General features: G+C 37.7%; 1 protein-coding gene across 2 annotated transcripts in view; it reads left to right on the top strand.

The window, feature by feature from the left end:
- TTC39B (tetratricopeptide repeat domain 39B) overlaps positions 1–27,470 on the top strand; it is a 1,202,733-nt gene that overhangs the window by 502,645 nt on the left and 672,618 nt on the right. For both annotated transcript variants that reach the window (XM_044077204.1, XM_044077205.1), the window contains one exon: positions 9,041–9,145. In XM_044077204.1, the coding sequence (XP_043933139.1) occupies positions 9,041–9,145 (105 nt within the window). The remainder of the gene's footprint in view (positions 1–9,040; positions 9,146–27,470) is intronic.

Here is a 27,470-nt window from a genome sequence, read left to right as displayed (position 1 = left end):
CCTGGCACATGGTATTTAGAACCAGTGATGTCAGACTTGGCCCACTTCTGACATCAGTACAGATATTGAATTGAGCTTCTGAAGTTATTTGGTACACTGCATCACCATATATTGTTACTACGGAGCTGACACCTGTGCCTCAAGATGAACTTGTTTCTGGGCTCTCTGCCTTCCAGCATATTGTTTCCCCAGCAGGACAAAGGAAATGAAGAATGTCTGGAACCTTTTTTGTAGCAAATCTTCCTCCAAAAAGGCTTCTCATCTTTCAGACTTGCTCCTCCACAGAAGGTGCCCAGGAATGTTCTTCTGATGTCCAAATCTTACTACCCTGGACATAGATGATGTAAAGCATGCTTAGATTGCTTATGTCAGCTGGAAGGGGCAGCTAAATTGCCCCTGGCAATCCCCACAGATGAGGCCCAGGTGTTCTGTAGGTCCACCTAACAGTTTTGTTGGGAGTTTCCTTCTTAAGTGGATGTCTTGAAAGGTGTTAACAGGATAACCTGGACCTTTTCTATTGCAGTGGCTCCAACCTCCCTGAGACGGGGCTATTTGTTAATGTTTATAATAACTTGTACCATTGTGTTTATACTTATTTTCATGCATTGAGACTGTTTATACACTATATATTCTGCTATTTCTTGTATGTACTGTTAATATAAGTGGACCTTTTCTCCCTGGGCCTCTACTGAAAATGGGCTCACTTAGGCCCAGTAGACTTTACTGGTTAACAAATGCAATAAATGTATGTATGTATTTATTTATTTATTTACATTTGTTTATTTACATTTGTTGACCGGGAGTGTCCGACTGGACGTAGGTCCATTTTCAGTGGAGGCTTGGGGGGAGAAAAGCTACACAGTTAAAATAAACTACATAGCGATTAACAATTTAACATAGCAATTACTTACAACATATTTACAGGTGAAGAACATAGTACATCAGTAGACAACTAGAATCTTTGTCTGCGAAGTACATAACAGACATTAACAAATGTTACAATAAGAAGTTCCTGCTGTATAATAAGTACTAGGCATATGAGCATCTGAGCTTGCTATAATCAAGGTGGTTAGTGGAGTGGAAAGAAAGGTAGTGGTTGGATGGGGTGGGTGATATTAGAGTGGTAGTTGCAAGGGCATAGCCAGCATGTTTTTAGATGTGCTTTTAGTAAAGTTTTGAAGTGGGTGCATGATGGTATGGAGGTAATTATGGGTGGGCGGGAGTTCCATAATTTGGCTATGGTGCAAGAGAATAGTGCTTCACCAGCAGAGTTTATTGGCTATAGTGATCTGCAAGTGATTTTTGTTGCTGGATCTTAATGGTCTGGTGGTGCGATAGGGTTGGAGTAGATTCTAGAGGGATGGGACATTTAGTGGATGGTTTACTAGTTTGTGGGCGAGTGAGAATTGATACCATTGAAGGAGGTGAGGGAGTTTAAGCCAGCTCAGTTCAGCAAGTGAGAGACAGTGGTGACTACAGTAGGATGCCCCTGTGGTGAATTTGGCGATACAACAAAATAGCTAAATAACTATATACATAAATAAATATTTAGACTCCAGAACTCCACTGTCTTTTTTGGGGAGTTCTTAGCAGTGGAGATCTTTGGGAAGCAAGTATACACATCTTCCATATTAGCCATGTGGGCACTGTACTAAGGCACACATATTGTTAATTTCCAGTGGACCTAGTAGATGAAATGTACACAATACTAGGGCTACAAGAGGGATCCTCCTTATGTAAGCTTTTGACATAAACCACAAGTGCCTCTTGATATGATCACCATCATGGTGCTTGTCATTTATAACTCCAGTTGAAGGAGCTGTCAGCATTGGGTTGCAATAATTCACTGACTCATATGACTTAGGATAATGGACTCCACCAAGCACACTAAAATGACCTTTTCAGATTTTCCATTTTCTGGTTCACGCTTGTTTGGGAAAGAGATAAATATGCACCTTAAGGATGCGAAGAAGCATGGTATGTCTTCACAGCTGCTGGTCTGACATTTCATTCTTTACAACATGCTTCTCCTAGAATGCAGAGGAAGCCAGCATCATATGTGGTTTTATTACTATACACAGCACAGACCCAGTAGGAGGTAGCTGGAATATGATGCTCAGCACCCAGGCCCACCTATAGCAAGGTCTTAGGCCTAGAGGCTGAGATCCTCAGTGGTTCCCCAGGAGTCAGCAGTTCATCCACAGGCAGACAGCAGCAGTCTTGAGGACTTGCAGACTGTCCCAGTCTGAGGGCAGTCTCCTCCAACAGACAGTTTAGACTTTCATTACCAAAAACAGGGAGATCAAGTCAGAACCATAGCTACCTGAATTTAGTGTCCTGTCAACCCCTCAACCCAAAGCTGGTCACCCACTCCTCTAAACTGTAACAAAAAACATTATCCAGCTCCTATAGTTATTTACAAAGCCAGCAAATCACTAAAACACATACTCTGAGTTAAACAGCTGCAATGTTGCCCAATGGCAGCTTTACAAATGAATGCTAATACTGGAGTTCTCTCAAACTGCCTTTGCTGATAGTGCCCCCTAACATCTTGTGCCAAGTCTGCTGCCCTGTCTGCCCTGCTGCAACAATGGTCTTGGAAGATGGGGGTATTCACAGGGTAATCTAGTCCCTTTATGGATCTTTCCATCCTAACATTTTTCCCTAACTTAACTTCTCACCCCATCAGAAAATGAAAGGAATGCGGTTTTAATTCCTCTATTAAAAAAGAGACATCTAAGAGCTTCCACTAGAGCTGAAAGAGTTCACATACTATTCCGGATTTTTCCATCTGTCAGTGGCCTTACACCTTCATTTCTAGACAAACTTTTTGCACGATCTGTGTGCAACTATTCCATCTGCACATTGCAGGAAGAGGTGATTTTCGGACATTCAACATGTTGAATCAGATTGGGTCTGAATGTACATTTCATAGCTTCAAGATGCAGATTTGCACATCAAAATCACCGGAAAAGCTTGAAAGTACTTGTGTTTTCTGCTAGTAGCTAGTTGTTGCCATTTGTAGCTGCTCCCATTCAGTTTTACCTTAGCCATCAGAGTGTTCACCACATGCAAGTATCTGGTTGCAGTCCATTATAGGGGGTCAAGGTCTTATTGTCCTTGGATGACTGCTTTCAGGCTTCTCTGTCTTGGAGAAATTAAAAAAAAAATGTTTTACATTTTTGAATACCATGACAGGAATGGGCTACATTCCTGAGTCAGGGTATAGTTAAAGTTCATGAAATTAGTAATAGTTCAGTCCTTTTATGGTTGCCAAGAGTGCTCTTCTCTGCACCTGCAGTGCATACAGAATTCACTCCTCCTGGAGTTCATATAGTAATATGTATTGGTAGTATGTTTTAAGAATGCTTTAAATTTCTAGATTAGCCCTGTTACTCCTGCTACTATAGGAACTATGGGTGTTTTTATCCCATATTGCTCTCTTTTCTGCTTGCATATCTTGGTGTTTTATGACTGACTGTATTAGTACGCATCACACTAGAATTACTATATTATAATTCATGATACAGCAGTCGGTGTAAGCAGGACAAATGTATCTGTTTTGTTTATTAATCCTCTTTTTGCTTCTACTTTAACAGCTGGTATTGAATGACCTTGTGATCACAATTGCTTGATTTTCAGTAATGTTGTGGATCATTTTTCCATGCTTCTGCATTACCTGTATGTTCTAGTGTTTATACATTTCCCAGTGCAGCAGTCTTGCCATACTACTGTGCCTTTCAGTAAACTGTCCCCTAGTCATGAGTGTATTGCAACCAGCAACAAGATGTGCAGCTGTGTGTAGTTCTATATTCTAAAACCTGCATTTCTCTCTGTCTCCCACGTTTTCTGTCAGTCTACATGTACATACTCCTATGTCTTAAGCTGTCATTATTATGTCATCTTTTGGTTAAATTCACTTCTCCTTAATCATTCATGCATCAAATCTTGATCAACATGCAGCTGTTCCAAAAGTTCTCTATACTTGCCACTAATTGTGGGCTTTCCGGTTTTCTATCATTTTCTTTTGGTCCTGTTCTTTGTATTCTTTCTTTTGTTCTTTGGCACTTTCTGTTGCAGCCTGACTTTTATCAGCTTCTGGTTTGATTTCCATTCCTGCTGCTTTCTGGAATGCTTCTGCTAGTTTGAGCAAAGATGTCATCTTAGACTGGTTTACTTTGTGGTTTAGAATTTTCATTATGTTTAGATCCAATTGTAACACACATGTATGTAGTCCCACAATTGCATAGCTATACATATAATCAGTTTCAAGGAGGCCCATACCTCCTTCACACTGACAAATGTATAATCTTACGGTGCGCTGTTTATATATAATTTGGTAGGCATAAAAAAATCCTTCATGCTTTCTTGTTCAGCTGATCCAGTGCTTTTTGGGGTCAGTCAGAAATGTGATTATAAAGGAACTTGAACAAGATGATGTACTTTTTTTCAGTAATTGAAGAAGGGTCAGCTATAGAACATGAACAAATGAGAACAAAGCTTAGTAAGGAATACTTGAGAAGACTACAGCTAATATTTTGCCTTAACATTTAGTAATAAAGTTCAAGATACAAGTGTGCTTGTTCTTTCTGTTCCTGTTCAGCGTGATTGACCTTTGCTTTAGTGTAGGCTGTGACCTTGTGCAAGAAGTCTCTGCTCAGATAATTTCATTGCCTGGTAATAAGACTGAATCTTGCAGTTATTTGCAACCCTCCCAGCTGCCGAACTTGATGTTATGCTAATTAGATGAAATGCATTGCTAGGCATGTGTCTTTCTGGAATGGATACTGCCTCTAGGGCCCAGATATCTAAGATTCAGGTGCTGCCTCATGACTTTGAGACTGATGGCTGAGGGCATTTTTGTGGACCTTATTCCAGACAAATGAGGGTAATACAGTGTGTTATGAGCTCAGTGGTCCTAGAACACAAATCCCGTTTCACATCCCTTAACAGACAAAAACACACCACCTACACTGGTAGGCAGTACTGGGAAATCTTACTTGTGGGAACCCTGACACTTTCTAGATCCAGAGGCACTGGTCACTGTGGATACTCCTGTTTGAAGGTATGGGGGCAGTGTACTTGGCAGACGATTTAATGTTCCTGGATACCTTTGATTTTGCTCCCATCAAAACCCTTTTCATCTATTCTACTAGTAAGGTTCATCTAGATAATCTCGCTGTCTGAGTTACCACTTGGCTTGTCTATTTCCACTAATTGCCAATAATCCCTTCTTGTATAGTCACAAAAGCCTTCTACTTGCAAGATATGCAAGTATAAATTTTCTTAGTTCTGTCTGTGGCCATGAAGTATTGACTTAGATCATTTTTACTCAGATGCTTTCAGTTTTACTCCGATGCCTTCAGTTTTAGACTACCTTTATGAAATGTTCATTTCTGGACCTCATTATTCCTGTATTAAAGACCATTTGTGTCCCTTTCCAGTTTCCACTTAGGGCTAGGATATTCCACTCTAACATCAATGAGGGTGTGTAAAACCAGTATTAAATGTACCAAGGCACCCTTCTCCCTAGAATACCTCTACAGGATCCTGTACTGTTTTGGGATTTGTAATTCATGCTGAATAAAAAAAAAAAACTTTCATTCCCTCCTTTTGAACAAACTCGTTCAGTAAATTGAAAGTACCTCTCCTGGAATACACACTTTCTGGTGGTATCATTTGCGAATATATCTTCTCAGAATTATAATCTCTGTTGATCAGTTGTATCTGTTTTTTATTTTTTTTATTTTTATTTATTTATTTATTTATTTTTTTCTTTTAAGGCTGGAGTTGCTTGGAAACTTAACCCTTCTTTAATGCCTAACATTAAACAACCATGGAGAAATACCTTAACCAGCCCATTAATGTACTCTTCCTCCCTGACTGTTCTAATAAGGCAGAATATGCGCTGCATTGGATGAGAGTGAGCTGGCAGCTTAGATTTTATACTGACAGGAATAAAATTATTTTTAAAGACAACCAATTTTGTAACATTCTCTAAAACAAACCTAAGACAGAAAATCTCCACGTTGATGGTCTTGATGGTGGTCTAACTGCAGATTTTTTGCCTTATAATCCTGAATGTCTCCTCTTCGAGTACTTAAGGCACATTCCACTAGAGCAGTAGTAACATAACAGCCTTCGTTAGGCGTGCGTCCTTTGACATTTGTTCATCAGTAACAATCTGTTAGCTCTCAAGTCCTTTGCAAGGCACTATAAGCTGAATGCCATGTCCAGGACATTCTTTGGGCCCAGTGCAATCCAGAGGATAATACCTTAGGAATGTGCACCCAAGACTGTTTGCAAGGGACTGTCATCTTGTATGGAACATCCCCTCTTATCAGAATCAAAAGGTGTTGTACTTGCCGTAATGTTAGAGCTATAAGAGGCAACTTTATAATGTACAATCCCTCCATCCTTCCTCCGCCTGTGGCACTGGTCTGAAGTTTCATTTCCTTCTCTTCTGTTTCTAATTGTGTATGAACTCCTTGGGGTATGCACTGAAGATATAAGGCACTGTGATATATGATGGGAAAGGGAGAGGTTGTTTAATAGCCTGCAAAGGTTTTATCCACTAATTGGTCCTAATGGCTGCTTCATTAGTTCTTTTGTAAAAGAATATGGCTCTGCTCTATCTAGAGTTGTCATTATCATAAGTCTAACTTTTGTTCATGGTTAGTTTTGTATGCTAGCCATGTGTTTTGCATACTTTTTCTGACAGTAACCAGAAGTGTGATATTAACAGTTCCAATACAATACAATTGCCCTGTACCTTCCTTGTTATGAATTTGATACAATTTGCCATTCTTTTTACACTGGGCACATTCTAGCTTTTTGTTTGCTTCATCAAAACAAACACACTCTATAAACAAAACTATTTCCTTAACATCCAAGACAAACACACAAGACCCCCAAAAGTTCTGGCATTCCATCAACTCCCTATTTAACCCAGTTAAAACATCCACTCCAACTCCCACCACCAACAATAATACTAAAGACATTGCCTCCCAATTCAACCCCCACTTTACTGAAACCATCCTATCCTTATCTTCTCAACTGAACAAAAACAACCTCTCTCACACTCCAAACCAAACCTTCAACAATATCCCCTCCTTCACCCTCTCACCTGTCCCTATCGCTACAATTAAAAAACTGCTGCAAAAACTTAAACCTACCACCCTTGCTGCAGATAACCTACCAGTCAACTTCCTAAAAATAGCAGCTCCCTATCTTACCCTGTTTCCATCCTTCTTAACCGTTCCCTTCAGGAATCCTACATCCCACAGCTATGGAAAGTATCATACATCATCCCTCTTCATAAAGGCGGAAACTCCTACGATCTCTCTAACTACCGACCTATAGCCATTCTACCCCCTTATCTAAAATACTAGAAGGGTGTATTCACACTCAACTTATGCAATTCCTAAACTTTTAACAGTCTCCTCGTTCCCACACAGCACAGCTTCTTGGCAATACCATAGCACAACTACTGCCCTCCTGTCTTTTACAAATACAGTTAACCTTCACAGAAATAACTTTGTATCAGCAATATTCTTAGCCCTATCTAAGGCATTTGACATGATGTCACACACAATACTACTAGACTCCATGGCCTCCCTATCCTTTGCCCCTTCCACTATAGCCTGGCTTAAAAGCTACCTATCAGAGAGACATCAATCTGTCCAATGGCAAAACAAACTATCTCCACTACATCCAACCACTATAGGAGTTCCACAAGGTTCAGTATTAGGCCCACTATTCTTTTCCATATTTACCAACAACCTTCATACCTCCACCCAACATGCTACACTTATACAATATGCAGATGACTCACCCTTGATCTGCTCCGCACCATCACTCACTACCCTACAAAGACTCACTAAGGAATCCTTTACCTCAGTGGAAAGTTGGATTACCCAGATCCATCTCATCCTCAATCCCAACAAGACCAAATTACACACATTTGCTCCCATCAAAACTAAACCCACCCATCAACCTTTTCATAATCACATCCAAAAATGGTACTAACATCTCCCCCACCGACCACACCAAACTCCTTGGTGTAGAAATTGATAATAAACTACTATTTGATGTCCATATATCACAAACAGTCAGAAAGATCCTCAAAAAATGGGTACACTATACAGACATAGAAAATTCCTATTTGATCAGGCACAAATTACACTAGCCCAAACACACCTACTATCCACCCTTATGTACGCTGCACCAATCCTTACCCACACAAGAAAACAGGACCTTGAATGACTTGAATCATGCTGCAATAAAATTGCCAGATTTGCTAGCAACTCCCCTTCAGAACCCATCACTGTCAAGCATTATGAGAGCTTAAATGGCAAGAACTTCCTCATATCATATCATATCACCAATTAATACTTGCCTAAAATGTTGTGAATTACCCTAACAAAACCCCATCCCTAAAACAACTTGTAACCCAGTACGTGTCAAATCGCCCCCTCCGCTTTTCTGAAAAATCTCTCCTCTGTATCTCTGCAGCCAATAACTCTGCAGGTAAAGCTCTATTCACCCATACCATAGCCAGAAACTGGAACAACCTTCCCCCTACTCAAACCTCTGCTCCTTCAGCTACTCTGTTTAAAATATCTGTCAAAGCACACCTAGTAAATTCTTGGCTATGCCCATGCATCACATAAAATCCCTACATCATATAACATCTAACAACCAGCTACTGTCTTAGAGTTCTGTTGTTATGCTACAACTCAGGAATCCCTACTGGTAACTTCAAAATGTAACTTTTTTATGCATGATTTAAGATTTGCTATTTCTGTTTAAAGCGCCTTATGGCTGTTATTTTTTTATATGTAACTTGTAAAACAGGTTTAACTATTATTGTTACTTGTACAAAGCTTTCCTCCCTGGGCCTCCACTGTAAATGGACCTGTGTCCAGTCGGAACATCCTGGTAAACAAATGTAAAATAAAATAAATAAATATATAGAATCAAAAGTGTTTATTACTGCAAACTGTTACACTGACCTAGGATTACACATTTTTCTTATCAGGGCATCCAAAATGAACTTGAAGACTTCTTTAGAGGAGTGTACGATGGCATTAAACCTGTTCCTCAACAACAAATTTTCAGAAGCCTTGAGCTTATTACGTCCATGGTAAGAATTCCTTTTTTTATTTCTTTTTGAATTAACTTTTTAAAATTAACTTTATTTAACAGACTAGATTAAATGTAAATACTTAGTATGGATGAAAGGGTGTTACTTCTGTTTTCTTCCATTTGAAATGAAGGCAAGTGATGTTAAACTTTTAAAATACTGAGTTTAGATGCCTTAGAATATAGGAAGTGAATCTTATTAAAGGGATTTATTCTTCAAGTAATATCCTAAGAAGCCCTACTTCTGTAGTCTTGACAAGTAAGTGTAGAACGTGGAGTCTCAGTTAAAAGCCTGACAGTAACATTCTGCAGCAAATGAAGTTGCAAAAAGTAAAATGAAGTAATTTCTAGGTACAAGGCATAATAGTAGTCCTACCTTGATATGAAAAGAGCGTGAACATTAGTATAAGGTTCTTTGCAGGAAGTAGATGTTTAATCCTGCTGCTACTCTTTACATGAAAAAGGATGGCTTACCACAGCAGACAGTTGGTCATAGAATGACAGAAAGAGGAGGAGGGATGAAGTCCTGATTAGTAGACACCCCCAAATAATGTACTTTTGTTGACCGAGAATAAACGTTACATCTAATACAAATGGTTACCTCAGTGCACGACATAGTAGAGTAGTACATTGTATGTTCAATGCATCTAAAACTGAGGCTTTTTAGCTATTGAAGTACAACCAGTTCTTGCCTGTCAATGTTAGGATATTTGCAAGACTTGTTTCCAAAGTGGCATCAGAAGAACCAGAAGGTTGGTCAGACAAAATGTATAGCTGTGTATCATTAGCATAAATATTGTAGTTCTTGCCATGATATCAAATAATGTTATCTAAGTAGAGCATGTGAACAGCAAACAACAAGGCTCCTAAAACAGAACCCTGAAAAACCTCCTATAAGGGTAGTTTATAAGAGGTGTTAGCTACCAAAACATTGATCTGAGGTCTGAAAGATAGGTATGAGCAAAACCAGTTTAAAACCAATTAACATGCATTACAGTATGTTAACAAACAGTGATGAAACACCTCATGATCCACATTGAGTCAGTTGCAGCACAGATTTTGACAAATACTAAAACAGAGCAAAATGTGTAATCTTTCACTCTGAGGACATTTTCTCCAACATTGATAAGTGCTTTCTTTCTACTATTATGTTTTCTGAAACCAAGTGGGAAGAGTCAAATATATGGACAATGAGTAGATAAATGATTTTTCAGTTGGACTATTATGAGTTTTTCCAGAATTTTATCCAGGAAAGGCATGTTAGAGGTATGTTTATAATTTGTCAAGAATAGTTTTATTTAATATTTGTTTTTATAAGAACTGGGGTGATTTAACACCTCATTTAAGTCATCAGTGAACTTACCATTCAAGAGAGAATACTCAACATTTTTATAAGTTTGTGGGACAAGAATAGTAAGACGATAAGAACTGTAGCTAAAAAGACAAGGATCGAGACTGCAGGAGGTGCGCCGAAGCCTTCTAAGCACGTCCACCAGATAGTTGCAGTCAATAAAAGGAAATCAGTTCCAGCAGTGACCAGGACATTCAACTTCTTTGGACAATCTTATCTTGCAAGACCAGATCTGATTGGCCATCTGCTTTGAAGTAGATGCCTTGTACGAAAATTACTGGCATAGCAGAGAACATTTATGACTGCACAGTCATGTCATATGAAGGAGCTATGTTGGGTAGTGACAGCTCTAGATATTTCACTAGGCAAGAATGGTGCTTTCTTGTGTGAGTATGAGGGATCTCAGACTGGCATGCTTTTGTAATGAGCCACAAGATTAAGTCTAGCATTTCTGTGGCATTAACTCCTACACTATAGCTCAGATCGCTGACCTTTTTCCTCTTCATGCTGTTAAAATGTGATTGATCCATTCTGGCTGATTTTCATTGTGCATATTGAACATGTTCTGGATCTAAATAATCAGCAGTAAAGGAAGGAGTCACATTGTATAAATCAACTGAGCTATGAAGGTTGTCCGGTAAGACCATGTTATCAGATGAACATAACTACAGAATTAAAATCTTCCACATTTACACTGTATAAATGACGGAAATGAAAAGTAAGAGTTTCGAAAGTCCCAAATCAAAGAAATACAAAGTAGCAATCGGATCATGAAACGTACTCCATCAATAATTACCTGCCTACCTGTAAAATAGAAATAAATAAAAAAAATAAAAAAAAACTTATGGTCTGTCTGTGTACTAAGCAGCAACAAGAAGGATAGACTTCAGGTGGTTCATGAAAAAAAACTCGGAAGCAAAACTATCATTCACGTCATCAACTTGGATGTTAAGATTGCCCCCCCCCCCCTTCATTAAAATTAGCCATATAGGGTATCCCATCATCATATCAATAAAGAAGTCAATATATATATATATATATATATATTTTTTTTTTTTTGCATGAAAATGTCAAGATTCCCTGGTGAATGATAAACCGGGAGAAATCTTGAACAAACAGCAGTATCTGAAACGCATCAAGAGAATCCTCTTTACTGTATGGGGACTTGACAAAGTTTGAACAGAGAAAAAATAGGTGTCCTTCCACCTGAACAGTATTCTCTGGGATGGTAAAGTCAGTTTGGTAGATAGTGCCAATCAAGGTGTGCATTTAGTGTGTAGTTTGGTCTCATTAAAAAAAAAAAAAAAAAAGGCAGAGCCATCCTCTTCCTGAAGCTGAGAAATGAAAACATATTTTATTAAGAATGGAACAGGCATTGCATAAAACATTTATTTTAACATTTATGAAACCAAGCCATATTACAAGAAACAGGGGAAAGGCAACCATAGCTACATCAGTAAGATATGAAGGAACTATTTCTGAGTGAGATTTTACCTTTATCCTAAAGTCATTAGTCCAGGAATTACTCTAAAGATTTGTTCATACATTTTAGTAAAAACATATTTCTTGAATACATGTGCATCACACCAAATTCCAAGGCTGCAACACTAACCGACATTGTCAGGAGGACTAGAGTAGGGGACAACAGGAATCAAGTCCTTCAAAAGGTTGAAGGAGTAGCAAATAAGTCAAAGCAGTAGCAAAACAAAATTTAAGTAAGAGACCGGAAGAAAAGCAGCTAAAGAAAGAATAAAGAAATCTAAAAGCAAAGCAGTTAAGCACAATCTTAAGATAATTCAGAAATAGTTAATGAAACCAGGAATCTAAAATTAAGGCCAACCAAGAAAAAGTGTCTTTAACACTGGGAGATAAATTAAATGAACCAAAAAATAGTACATTACCTATCATAAAAAGTGCTTGTCTGCAAAAGAAAATCTTAGGAAAGTGAAAATGAAAACAAAACACAACTGTGCAAAATTAGTGTAAGAGCAGTCAGAGTTGAGAAACAGAGCATTCCATTGCTATGTTGACATTTAACAGCAGAGAAACATCACACTCAAGAATCCAGATATATAAGGTTAAGCAGGTTTAAATCAAAATAAAAAAGGAATGTAAACTAAATTAAGTAAATAAAAAAGCATTTTAGTGCTTCTGTCTAATTTTTATCTGATTGAAACTGGTTTAAATGTAGTTATACTAGATCAGCTTTCTAAAAAAAAATCTAAGACATTAAACCAGTATGTTAATACAACATGGGAAAGAAAGTGTATTTATTTATTTTGTATTTTTTTTATTTGCTAATTAGAGTAGGACACTGATTATAAAGAGCCATTTGGAAATGTAGTGTAGGAAGTACAGGAAATGTAACAGAAAATACAGGTGTAAACATACTATCAGTCATAGCACAACTCTCTTAACAGTCATTAGAAAATAAAATAGTGGCTTAACAAAGACGAATCAGGCATACAAAAGTCATTTCCATTTCCGATGCTTTGTCCGCAAAACAAAAATCCCAGTAGAAGGAAACACTAATGCCCTTGCTATGCATATTAGAGAGAAGGTGTAGAGGATATGTTTTAAGTTTTGGGTTATTTGGGTTCTCTAACCGAACAGAAGGGGAGGTGATATTAATAACTCATTTGAGATGAAAGAATATAAATGGATAATAATGCTCCAGGCAGATACTAAGCCTGGGTTAAATACATCTGTAATTATAAAATCAGTATTGAAAAGAAAGCAAATGATTTTAAAAGAAATGAACTAGGATATATATTGTATATATTTTTCTGTATATGTTTATAAATATGATAGCATGAGTGTATTTTTAAAGATATGTATTAAATATTTTGAAAGTTTTATATATGTTTAGGGTGTTGTATACCTTTTAGGAGAGTTATTTTCTTGTTGAAGCTGTGTCATGATCTTACTTTTAATGTAGGTGTGTATAAAATGGGAATGGTTTTAACTATTTGTTACACACTGGAGAAGGACGTTTATCTGAAAGCTTTGTGGTTTATTAAACCTTGTTTAAACTTGTTGTACATGATTTTATATTTCATTGTCAAGTGTTTCCTTCTACTGGATTTTTTTTGTGGACATTGCTACTGCTACAGTGAAAGTTAACAGCTGTGCTGGCCCCTTGTTGTAGTTTCATTCCAGGTGCTTTCTAATATTTAGAGTTGCGTATATCAGGAAATTTGTATTTCATTAATAAAACGTATAATGATATCTATGTCAATGTATACAGTAAGGTATTGGTGAAAAATTCACACATAAATAAGTTTTTTTAAAACACCTTTATTGAATTATCACTATTGTACAGAACTTAAACATTGCAGCGACACTCCATTTTAAAATGATCCCTACATTTTATATTCAGCAAGAAGGCAGAGAGAGATAAGACAGGATGGAGAAAGAATAGAGGGGGTTATAGATGGTGTGTGTGTGTGTGTGTGTGTGTGTGTGTGTGTGTGTGTGTGTGTGTGTGTGTGTGTGTGTGTGTGTGTGTGTCTGTGTGTGTGTCTGTGTCTGTGTGGTGTGTGTCTGTGTGGTGTGTGTCTGTGTGGTGTGTGTCTGTGTGGTGTGTGTCTGTGTGGTGTGTGTCTGTGTGTGTGTGTGTGTGTGTGTGTGTGTGTGTGTGGTGTGTGTGTGTGTGTGTGTGTGTGTGTGTGTGTGTGTGTGTGTGGTGTGTGTGTGTGTGTGTCTGTGTGGTGTGTGTGTGTGTGTGTGTGGAGTGTAGTGTGTATATAGGTATGGGTCTACTTCAGATAAGTGAAAATCCAAAATACTTAATGAGGATAAACAGTGGACATTTTTCTCAACCAAAAAATAAGTCAGTTAAATTCCACTTTTGTTTCTGTGATGTGGTACTAGAAGTTGAAAGTCTGGCCTGGCCAGATTCCTAGCTATTTGAAGTATGGGGTGGTTTCATTGGGTTCCTAATTATTCAGTAATATGGATTAATTTTATGGGCAACTGTGACATTTTGTTATGTTCCAAATTACAGATTTGCTTATTTGGACATTTAGGATGATTTTTTATGGGTAAGCCAACTGGAAACTTGAGAAACGTGTCATTTAGTGTTTCTTTTATGGATGAGTGGTATGAATGGATATTGTAAAGTTCCATGTCATCAGCATATATTCTGACTTTGATTTGTGGAACATCTTCTCATAGCTTATCAATAAACAGGGAACATAGTAGTGGGGACAAAAGTAAATCTTGGGGAACTCCTTTAACTAGGGATTGGAGGAAGAGAGTGGATACTCTCTTTGAGATACCTCTTGGTGAGAAGCAAGTATTTTGACAAGGCCAGGGAGTGTTTGCTAATGACCTCATTAACTAATTAATTTAGTAATGACTCATTTTCAAAAGTTTGGTAAGACCAACAAATACTAAGCAGGTTAAGAGGCCTTTGTCCATATTTTGGAGGATGTCTTTAAGGGTGTAAAGGGCTGTCATAGTTTTTCTTCCTGGCAAAAAGTCATTGATGGGTTTGAATAGGATGATATATTTTGTGGTATCTTCTGTGAGCTGTGTAAAATTATTTTATAGAGGTGTTTCCATAATCAGAAGTATAGAAATAGGTCTAAAGTCATGTTATATCTGGTTTGGGTGTTTTGGGGAATAGATTTTTACTGTGGATTGCTTCCAGTGCTTTGGCATTGTACTAGTAATGTGGCAGAGGTTTTATAGGTGATATAGGAGAAATAAATCATCATCATCATTATTATCTTCTTTCGGCTCTTCCTGTTAGGGGTCACCACAGTGGATCATCTGTTTCCATTTCTTCCTGTCCTCTGCATCATGGTCTTTGACACCAACCGCCTGCATGTCCTCTCTCACCACATCCATAAACCGTATCTTAGGCCTTCCTCTTTTCCTCTTACCTGGCAGCTCCACCCTTAGCATCCTTTTCCCAATATACCCAGCATCCCGCCTCAGCACATGTCCAAACCAATGTAATCTCGCCTCTCTTGCTTTGTCTCCAAACTGTCCAACATGAGCTTGACCCTCTAATATACTGATTCCTAATCCTGTTCATCCCAATCACACCCAGTGCAAATCTTAACATCTTTAACTCTGCCACATCCAACTCTGACTCCTGCCTTTTCGTCAGTGCAACCATCTCCAACCCGTATAACATAGCTGGTTTCACTACCCTCTTGTTAGACCTTCCCTTTCACTCTTACTGGTACCCGTCTGTCACAAATCACTCCTGCCACTCTTCTCCACCCCACTCCAATCCTGCCTGTACTCTCTTCTTCACCTCTCTTCCACACTCACCATTACTCTGAACTGTTGATCCCAAGTACTTAAACTCATCCACCTTTACCAACTCTACTTCCTGCATCCTCACCATTTCTCTACCCTCCCTCTCATTTACACACATATATTCTGTATTAGCCCTGCTGACCTTCATTCCTCTCCTCTCTAAAGCACATCTCCACCTCTCCAGGGTCTCCTCAACCTGGTCCCTACTCTCACTACATATCACAATGTCATCTGCAAAAATCATAGTCCACGGGGCCTCCTGTCTGATCTCATCTGTCAACCTGTCCATCACCACTGCAAATAAGAAAGGGCTCAGAGCTGATCCTTGATGTAATCCTACCTCCACCTTAAACGTATCTGTCACTCCCACCGCAGTCCTCACCAATGTCACACTACCCTCCTACATATCCTGTACCACAAGATATAGGAGAAATAAGTGTTCCTTGCAAAATAAGACAAACCATCGTAGTATACTATCTCCTCCAGAAGGAGTGTTAGGTGATATCTATTTTTTTGGGCTCCATCAGTTACAAGCCCTGATAACTGCTAAAGTCAGAAATGTGTCCAGATTCACAAACTATCAATCAAAAATGGACTTTCAGTACCTGAAATTTCAAAAGGCTAAAACTGAGGAAAAAGTACAGTAAAAGTGTGCAGCACTTCTGTAAGTAAAAAATGCAATACAAATTGATTCATGAAAACGGATACTTTGAACATTAGAGACAGAAGCATCCAGTAGTCACAAATCTGAAGCAGAGCTCACTGTTCATAGATTAAGTATTGGCACATATCCATTTTTTTGTAATCCTGTATCCAGGATACACCAAGCACATTCTCAAGTATAAAGAGGATTTCAAACAGGACTGGAAAGTATCTCCAGTTAAAAGTTGCTTCATAAGGCCTGCACACAATGTCAGTGTCAGATAATCGGCACAGTTGTAATGAGAGCTGGAACTAACAATAAGCCTCCATCATATCATCAATAACAGCCAAGTAAAGAGCAGTACAGTGAAAAGCATCAAAAGCACAGCAGTTAAAGATAGCCAAGAACACCCCTGAAAGGGGTGCAATTAATGAATGAATGTAGCAGGCATTTGGCAGCATGACGCCCACAAACAAGAAATATCACTAAAGCCTGCAAAGTTTAGCAAGGGGATAAACTGGTGAGTCATATTTCTCAGCTGTCCAGATTTTTGCAGAATGTCGATGTTTTTTCTTCAGCTTGGTCTGCTACTCATACAGTTTGTGGTTTTCTGGAAGATCATTGAGGACTGAAATTGTTAGTAGTGAGAGACGTTTGAGTTTTGGAATTAATATCCTTCAGAAAATGCGCGTTTATACAAAACCTGTTATTCTCTCAACTTTCTAGGAGTAATATTTAAAATCTGACTCTGATTTCAGGCCTTTTTTGCCCCCCACCAATCATTAGTTTTGGCTTTATTCAAATGTCTTTTCCTAAGAAGATGAGAGGTATGTATTACGATTTTAAGTAATGTGAAGTACTATAAAGTGTCAACAATCACAGCCATTTAAGGTGCTGTGGCCCATATTGCACACCTTTAATTTGTCCAATGTCCAAAGCTAGCTTAATAGCCGGCTCTCATTGAAAGCTTTCAATATCCAGAATAGCAACCCAAATTATAGACACAGGAAGTTTCGCTGCTAGAGTCCCTCAGGGATCCATTCTTAATCTTTTTTTTTTCCACCTGTTCATATATGGTATTAGTGCTGTGACTTCATTCTCTCTAATCACTCTGGATGATGATGACATCATGTTACATTCTTTGGGCCTGTATCCTCATATACTAGAAAATCGGCTACATAGCAAGTTCTAGTCCCACTATGGATGGTTATCAAAAAAAAAAGAATGCTGGTTGTCTCCTGTCTTTGATGCATGCCAAAAACTTGTCAATGAGTATGTTATAAAAATAACAGACCTCAACAAACAATACAGTTCAGCAAGTACAGATGTGTAAATAGGCTTAGTGCTAGACCAAACCCTGTCTCTCGCTCCTTATACTGAGTACATAATTGAAAAGGGTTAGCATACAAGTAAAGGCTGGGGATGGTTTTAGACTAGAGTCATGATCCCCTTATACCACTAGGGGTTTGTGGTCAAACAGATTGCCAGGCTTTCTTTGATGTACTTTGTGTTATTCTTGATCAATAATTATCTATTTTCTTTTCTTTCACTGCTAGCTTGTGGGATTGTGTGCTCCCTTAATATATGTATCTGTCCACAGATAAAATCAATGATTTTTTTCTTGTGCACACATGCACACACAAACCTGCAGAGACAGGCACACGTCATAACACTTAATAGGCACACAAGAACAGACAGATGCATTTGCATACAAACTTTTTGCTCACAGATTTACAGAGACACATGTGTGTGCACACACGCAGGTTTGTAAGTTTGAATCTTCCAACTTCCTTGACATGAAATCTACATACAGTATAACTGTGTTCATTAAAAATGTTTTTTCACTGTATCTTTTAAATGCATTTATATTCATATGTTATCTCTGACTGTTTAAACATCTCTCTGTGCCAAATATTTTGCCGCCTTATACATTATACATTTTTCCTTCATGTGCATCCACCTAATGTTCCACTCTGATGTACAATTTAGCTCCTTAAGACTCAAGTCCTTATGTTCTGGGTTTCTGCTATATAGCCCCCTTCCTTGTTATGACCCTGTTACCACAAGCAACATTTGAGTAAATAAATGTAAAAAACTCTAAGTTCCCCCTAAACCTTGGCAGGTTTCAACACTTGTCTCAATATGATTTAAAGTCATTTTTCTAGTTTGGATGTGCCCCATGTTATTTTTTACAAAATCAAATGAAGGAATGGTGAATTGGTTAGTCCTTCAAACTATCATTCATGGTTACTGTACAAGTTGTATATATCTGAGCCATCTCCTACTGAGCTACATACCTTCTCAGCCTACCGTCTGCTGATTCGTGAACAGGACTTAAGGCATAAGAATGCCAATCGGGGTATATTCAAAAGACTGATAATATTCAGGCCAGAAAATAGATAATTGAAACATTTAAATTAAGATGCATTTCCTAATAATGTGTCATTAAGGGTAAAAAAAGAACAGTATATTGAAATCAAAACTAATAACAAAAGCCGTGCTGCAGACAATCCAATAGTCACCCAAAGAGAATTAACCTTTATGCACTCCATTTTGATGAAGTGTGGTTTATCAAATGAAAGTGCTTAACTAATAAAAGCTATATAAAAATTAACTGGTTCAATTTGGGTGACTGATTGTCCCCAGCATAGCTTTTGTTGTTAAAAGTGAAAAAAAAATGTTCTTCTTTCAGCTTTCCCCTGGTTAGGGGTAACCACAGCGGAATAACGGTCCACTGAACATTTAGGCAGTGGAGTTTTACAGTGTTGAGTTGCCAGCCTGGCGCCCAGCCGTCCTAAGAAGGAATGCACACACTCACACCTAGGACCAATTTAGAGTATCCAATCCACCTACAGCATGTTAAAAGTGGAAAAATTGCTTTTAGTAAAAGGTGGAAGACTGTTTTTTGAATCATTGAGGTTATAAGGGTTTATTGAGCAGGTTATAACAGCAACATTTGTATTTTCTGTCTGCCTTTCACATACAGCGATGTTAAACATTAAGTATACATAGAAATTACTGTGTAGTCCTCCTCTTTCAGCAGAGTGCTTAATTGTGATGCTGTATGATTTTTTTTTGTAGTTGACTTTTTCTAGTTAGCTGTCTATTACAGTCAGAATAAGTCATGCTGTCTCAGATTTATGTTCCTGAACTCTCTCATGACCTATAGTAATAACAGCCCAAGTTGGTACTGTTTTGTTGCACCAAAACCAATTTTTTCAGTGAAGGTTAAATCCAGGAAGTTCATCTTTGACTCTATAGTTCTACTTTAATCATAAAATTTGATCTGCATAAGCAGGAAGAAGCTAAAAATATTGCTATGGTGTTCATTTGCTGTCAGAGGAGCTTGGAGAAGAAATGTCATCAGTGTGAAGCCGGGATCTCTGCCAATTCTTAATTTCTCTTATGCCACTTCAGTGGGAGAGTTGTATGGGCAACTAGTTTCATAGATGAAGTTATAATGCTGAACAGATGCAGTGTGTGTGTATTTCAACTGCACTACTTACAGAACCTGTGTTCTGTATATTCATTTCAGTGGTACACAAAATGCCATGGTATGCAGAGAGCACTTAAATGTACAGAGTGCTGCTTCAAAACATGGATACATGGCATAGCCAACTATGCATTCTCTAGCCAAGGCATAGAGGGATAAAGTCCTCACTATGTCCCAGGCAACTCTGGATCAATTTGCATGAGGTGATGGCAGGGAAGGATGGATGTGCTCATCTTAAAAGAACTGCATGCACCTGTGTGCACCTTGCAGTTAGTCACTGGAGGTGTCTGGCTGCATTTAGGGGGTGTGATCCTAGGGTGGAATAGGTGAAAATTAGCTGAATTGTCATGAGAGAGGGACAGTATGCCAGTTTATCCCCACTGCACTTCTACCCTGGATGTCCAGCAAGTGTTCACTGCTGGAAGAGAAAGGTTAGGGCATTACAAAAATGCACCTTAGAAGCAGTATGATGCTGCACCAGTATCCTCCATGTCTTACTAGCCCTGGATGTGGGGTGGGTAGAGCCAGTGAGTGAGGAGACGAGCTGCATGGAGTCAGTCAGATGGTTAAAAAAACTGTGTACCTTACAGCTTAGTTTAAGCTAGGGTAGGAAAGAATATGCTTTTTTCTTCAGAACTAGGGACAAAGCTAAAAGTAATTATGGAAAAAGATCCCAAATTAACAGCACTTTTATTTGATGCTTGTAGGAAGTGTGTAACTCTGCTGTTAATCATCAGCATTAATACCTGAGGGATGAATTGAGTTCTGGTACTGGCATGACTGGATGTACATTAATGCCACAATTTCAAATATGAAACCAGCTATGCTAGTACAAGCCAGTATGGCAGCCACATAGCTTGTTTAAAAAAAAAAAAACATTCCTTACATACTGCCTACATGTCATTGTAGTATATAGGAATCTGTTTTTCAAACCCTGTGAACAGCAGACCTCTGTGGCTTTTCCAGCAAAGAATGATTCATTAAAGTAGATTTCCTTAACCTGCAGAGGTTCCTCCTATTTTGCCAGCTTTAGAGGAAACTTTCCTCGCAGTCAGCAGTTTGCCTGACAGACAGCTGATTCCAAAAAGTCAAATAAACTGTATAAGGTTCCCTAAGTAAAGATTTTTTAAACCATAGGTCAAACTGTGCAGTAATTTCTCTGACAAAGCCATACCCATTAAATACCTACAAATCACATAACTTCTCTGATGTGCTGACACTCATTCACAAATTTAAACAAATTTCCTCAATAAACATTCATTTCAATAAGTAAGACAAACAAATATTTTCTTGTATCACTATGCTTACATAAATAATTTAAAAACTTTTCAAAAATAGAATACATCATGAGCATTGAGCTTTTAAAATACACTGTATGTTAATGCCATTTTAAACTGGGAAACTGATCAGCTGCAGAAAAAAAGCCTTTTAATAACTATGCATACAAGTATAAAAACTGCCTTTTAACAACTATGCATGCAAGTATATTATTACAATTTCTGACAAACTGAGCATTATGCAAAAAGTCAATTGCAAAACAACATATTTTTTAATCAGTGCACCTTATAGCATATTTTGCTAGAGCATTTATGAAATCTTTATTTCTAATGGTCAAAATATGCTTATATATTCTCTGAGAGCATTCTAGTAGTTTTACCCACACAGAAGTTCTCACAAGAACAATTGGCAAAATAAACCAAACCTTTAGACTTGTAAATAATAGGTTCATTGATATTTATTAGGCTAACGACCACTAGGGCCATTATAAGCCTAGCCATGCTACCCAAATCTGACCCACAAATGTGATTTATAGTGGTAGTAGTTTACTGACTGCCTCTCTGTCAGAGACATGGGAGCCAGACCGTCTGTAAAATTTTGATTACCCATCCATTGGTCCACGTTGCTTTAAAACCTCCCATAAACATAAATAACTGTGTTTCAAAACAACGCTATTACCTGCATTGATATACCCACTATATGTATAAGAACTACAGTGATAAGTACCAGATGGGCCTTATTTATAATTATTGGACACCAAACCATGTATTTGACCCTCAGTAATTACTTTTAAGTCCCAAAGTCTTTTGTAAGTAAACTTTGGAATAAATCCTATGATGTCCACTAAATACTTGTTACCCTTGATTGTTTTCAACTATATATTTAATATCACCCATATCAACACAAATAGGTAATGAAAATGCTTGGGTTAAAGGTCAAATTATTAGTCTTTTTATCTGAAAAAGTATAACCATTAATCTTTCCAGTTTTTGTATCTTAATTTCTTCTATAATGCTTTCCAGTTTTGACCCAAGATTTACCACTGTCTATAAATAGGGTTTTTAGTATTTCAACTTCAAAAAAAATCATTGACTCTACTTATTAACCTGCTCAGTCTAATACATTGGCTTTTGATGACATTCCACTTCATATGCTGGGAATTATGACTGCCATGATACAGATAATTATTAGTAAAAGCTTGCTTCCTCTAAATATTACCAAGAAAAACATTTGGTGTTTTTGTCAAGTGTCACTGCCAAATATAAAAAAACAAACTTTATCACTAATATCTGGTAAAATGAAGTTAAAAATTCAGTAGATATGTTCAAAGCCAGTAAAAAACCCATCAAGTTGACTGCTAATTATCTGTCCAAATAAAAAAAAAAAAAAACTAATCACTTTCTATAAAAAGTGACATACAAAAATAAATCATTCTTAACTAAAGAACATTGCTACTCCTCTGATTTGTTGATAGACTGTATCTTGGAATACAAAAAAAATTATTACTAAGGACTAAATCCAATAATAAACATAATATATTAATGTGGACATTGTCAAAATTAGTAAACTTGGTGAGGTATTTTCTAACAAAATCTGTACCAATATCTTGCAAAATTGATGTTCATAGTGATGCAACATCAATAGTGACTACAAATGTTTGCCAGTAAATTCATAATTTTAACAGATTTAAAAATATACAGGAATCCTCATGATACAATTTGGATAACTGCATAACTGGACTTAATACAAAGTCTAGATATACAGCTATAGGCACAGTTTTACTGTTACTGACCGATACTGTAGACCAAAAGGGTGGATCAGTAAAGTTTTATGAATTTTGTGAATACCAGAAATCTTTCCTAAACAATGATGTTCTCTAAACATATATTCAAATAAGAACCCTGAAGCAGACCCACCTCCAGCAGGAACACCTCTGTGAGACCAAATAGTGTTCATACTTGAGTTGTTGGGTCCTTGTACATAGCTTGCATTAATTCTATAAATGTTTCTGGGACTTTGAGCCACCACAGGACTGCCAAAGCGAATATCACATTGGTGTGTATTGAGTTTTGATGAAGTTCCACTTTTTATTTAAAGGAACAAAAGTGCTTAATTAAATAAATACTGCTCTTTCTTATCTTATTTCCATGGGGTGTTCATAGTTTGCTTTTTAGTTTGTTTGTTGGACATGATCTTCAAGTACCATGTGATTAAGGAAGAGAAAGTTAATTGTTGGCTTTTCTTCTTCAGAGAATAAGATATACCTGAATTCTTAATATCTTCTGTGCTTCAGGTAACAAAACACTCACTAAAATGTTCTTATGGCACTTCTGATGCCACTGGGTCAGTAATGAAAACATTTGCCTGATAAAGCTCTTAAGTTGTTACCAGAAGATGTCAAAGCTGAACTTCTAAATGTTCCTGTGGAAAAAGATGTATTATTTGGTCCTTTCTCTGCTGAGGTCCTTAAAAGATATGATGAAAGAGGAAGGCTAATTCAAGGGGTTGCCCAAATTGTTCAACCCTCCACACCAAAATATAATGAAAACTTTTCCAGTTCAGACTGCTTTTATATGGAACAGAACAGTCCCAGCAAAGCATGGACAAACAAAACTTGAGAAAGCAATGGCAGGGAGGTACAAAAAGGAAAGGAGGGCCCTGCCAAGGACAAGGAAAAAAGAGAGAAGTAGTCTGACAACATGCCCTATCATGTTTCCTCCTCCCCATGCTAGCGTTCCAGTAGAACTTCTTCAGTTCCTCTGTAGCACCAGATAACTTCAGACAACTGGATAATGAGAATCGTAAAAGACTACAGCGGGCAGTGGGATTCCCTTCATACTTTACAAGGGGTTCCTCTATATCCATCCAGTCAGACTTCCTTGTTTCCTCTTATCCTGGATCAAATGCTATCTCAGGATGGGGGGTATAGAAGGGCATATAGGGAAAATGTGTAGGTCTCAACCTGCTAAGAGCCCAGTAGCAATGTGTGACAAACAGTCAAAATGTAGAACACCCTATTTCCGCACTGCCTGAAAAGCGTACCTTGACCATGGCCTTTCAACCAAAATATACTCACACATTCACCCTTGTCATACCGCTCTACTGCCCAGAAATTTACAGAATGTCCAAATTGTTGGCTCGTTTCTGGTCTGTTCCATATAAAATATGTAGTTTTCTGGCAAATCACAGAGGAATGAAATAAGGTAATGGCAGAAATTTGAGTTTCAGACATCATATCCTTCAGAACATGTATGGTAATACAAAGCCTGTTATTCTCGCAACTTTCTAAGTTTGTAAGAGCAACATTTAAAATCAGTTCCTTTTTGGGGCCTTTGTCCCCATTAATTAAGGCTATGTCCAGATTTCTTGGGCTAAGAGGTTGAGAGCTATGACTCTCTCTTTCTCTCTCCCTCTCTCTTACTCACACACACAAGCCTTTGTCATACCTCCAGAATTTTGCAGAATGCTCAAATTTTTGCCTCATATTTTTGGTCTGTTCCTTATAAAATATGTAGTTTTTTGGCAAATCATAGAAGAATGAAATAATAAGATAATGACAGAAATTAGTTTCAGACATCATATCCCTCAGATCATGTACAGTAATACAAAACCTATTATTCTAACAAGTTGCTACGTTTATAAGTGCAATATCTTAAAATTGTCCCTATTGGCTTTGTCCAGATTTCTTTCTCTAGGAGGTTGAGAGGTATGTGTTTAAAGAGAGGGAGAAAAATAAAATAGATGTAAAACAGTACCAAAGTAAATAACTGCAATACCAGCAGTTAAAAGGATTCCTTTTAACTGCTGGTATTGCAGTTATATACTTAGGTACAGTATTCTTCTCCCTCTCTTAAATGAAGTTTTTCACAAACATTCCTCGTACATGAATGGTCATGTATTTGGGAGCTCTCATTGGCTGCTGTCCTCAGGAACAGCTATTTGATTGGTCCATATAATCCAGTGGCGATTGGCTGTAATTGCAAAATACGCGCCAATCAAAAACTGTGTAGCACAGCCAATGCTGTTCAGTGTGAACAGTGCCAGTTGGCAGTAATTGCAGTATACAAGCCCAATCAGAAGCCATGTAGTGTAGCCAAAGATGTTCAATGTAGAACAGTGGAAAAGTGGGTTTGCTTATGTTCGAATGTGGAATTTTCAGCATAATCCGGAGCACTTTGGATGCTCTGGGAAAGGGTTTTACTCTGGAATCTTTCTGGTGCTGAAGAAAGAAGGAAATTTGAAACCTACCCTAGACCTTTCTTTCCTAAATCTGCACATCAAAATCCCAAAATTCAAAATGTCTCTACAACTTCTATTACCTTTCATTCTACCCCTGTTTTCTAGTACCTCTGGATTAAAAGGGTGCTCATCACATTTCACTTTTCAAAGATTTATAAATGCTTAGGTTTTGCTGAGTCTTAAATGCATTTTCAGTTCTCTTTTTTTACCCATTGAGTTGTCAGCAGATCCAGGAGTGTTAAGAAAGGCCTGACATGACAGGTTGCAAGGCATCCAAGTTTTTGCGGATTTAGATGGTCGTCTTATTTTTGCAGATTCTTTTTCAAGTTAACAAAAATCTCTTGCTTGGATTAAAAGAAAAACACATATTCTGTGATTCCAGGTGAACATTCAGCAATATCACCTCTCATAGAAAATAATATTTGGGATGTCTCTTGGATATATCTGTCATGAAGGCTTTTCTACTTAAGGACAAAATGGAGTCTTACATGAAACCGTTTCTGCTATTCCCCAACCAGACTTTTGCTAAGGAATATCTCTGGATTCCAGGTTGTATGGCCTCTACAATTCTCATGATTCCCGTGGCCAGACTTTACAAGAGAAAAGTTCAATAGTTCTTGGACCCAACACCAGCAGCCCTGTATAATTTCAGATCCCATTACTGGGGTTTGTATAAAAACGAATTATGCTGGTAGATGAATCCCATATCTGTCAACTCAGGTCTCCTTTTTTTTCAAACTCTTACTCTGTCTGTAATCACTGATCCCTCAGACTTTGCTGCATCCAAGGGGTGAAAGTTCATGACCTGTGAAACAAGCAAGACAAATTGAAACACAGTTGTCAAAGAAATGTGGCACTGATAAATGCTCTCAAATCTATAAATCATCTTCGGACTTCAGTCCCTCTACTAGTAATCACAAGCAACACCACAGTGATGTAGTACATAAATAAACAAGGGGTGGCCAGATCCTACCTCCTTTGCAGACTAGCTATAGTAGCATTTGAGCTAGTAATTCAGTAAAGTCCAGTCCTCCAAGCTTCTTACATTTTGTTGGAGCAGAAATTTATCGCAGACAAGTTGGGCAGAACCAGGACAGACTACCACAAATGGAAGCTACATCCAGGGGTCTTCCAGGATATGATCCAAATCGAGGGTCCACCTCAAGTAGATATGCCTCCATTCACATCAGACAGTCTTCCTCATATGATGGACCTACTCAGGACAAGGGTTGTTTGATACACCCTAACCTTCAATTTCTTCATCTTAGTGCCTTGGTTATAAAAATAGTAATATTTTTTAGGCTTCTTTTTTCTGAGGACTTGTAGCAGGTATTAAAGGAGGCCAAGAAACCTGCAACTAGAAAATTGTATTTGATTGAGTGGAAAAGATTTTCTTGCTACTATCTAAGCAAGAACCAAGATTCTTTTAAGGCCCAGATGCCTTTGATTCTCTCTAGTCAATATGACTTCCACCTCAGGACTCTCAAGCAAAGAGGCCATTGGCTTAATGGGACTAACCTGGTCAACAAAGTGTAGGTAAATAAATGAAAATATTTTTACAGTTCATTTGTCATTCTTAATATGCTTGTTTCAGTCAGAAATGAAGCAATGTTTTAGACTTTATTAGGAAAGAATATAAGTTGATATTTACTTCTAAGAGAAGATTGTTCTAAGAGTTGCTTTTATGATTAACGTTCATACAGGAGGGTTAAGGATCAAAACAGTATAGTTTTTGGACACATTTTATAACTTGGAATGTTAATGGCTTAACCATTTTATCAAAAAATTGTGTTTACTTATTTTTTTGAAGTGTCTTCAGATAGTTGCCTTGGAGATGATACATGGAGATGACCAAGAGCATAATGCATTGATATAAGGTTATTGATCTGGAGAAGGTAGCATTTTCATTTGCTGGTAGCAAGACAAAGAGGAACAGCATTAATGGTCTCTAGGAATTGTTCTGATGGATATAATTCAATATTAATGTTTTCTATTTTGAGATAAAGGGCTATATTCATGCAACATACAGTTTACCTCTGTGAACACCA

Source organism: Protopterus annectens, chromosome 7.part0 (assembly GCF_019279795.1).
Source record: "Protopterus annectens isolate FY-2018-M chromosome 7.part0, PAN1.0, whole genome shotgun sequence".
Classification (NCBI taxonomy): Eukaryota; Metazoa; Chordata; order Ceratodontiformes; family Protopteridae; genus Protopterus; species Protopterus annectens.
This window is presented reverse-complemented; position numbering and strand designations above follow the sequence as displayed.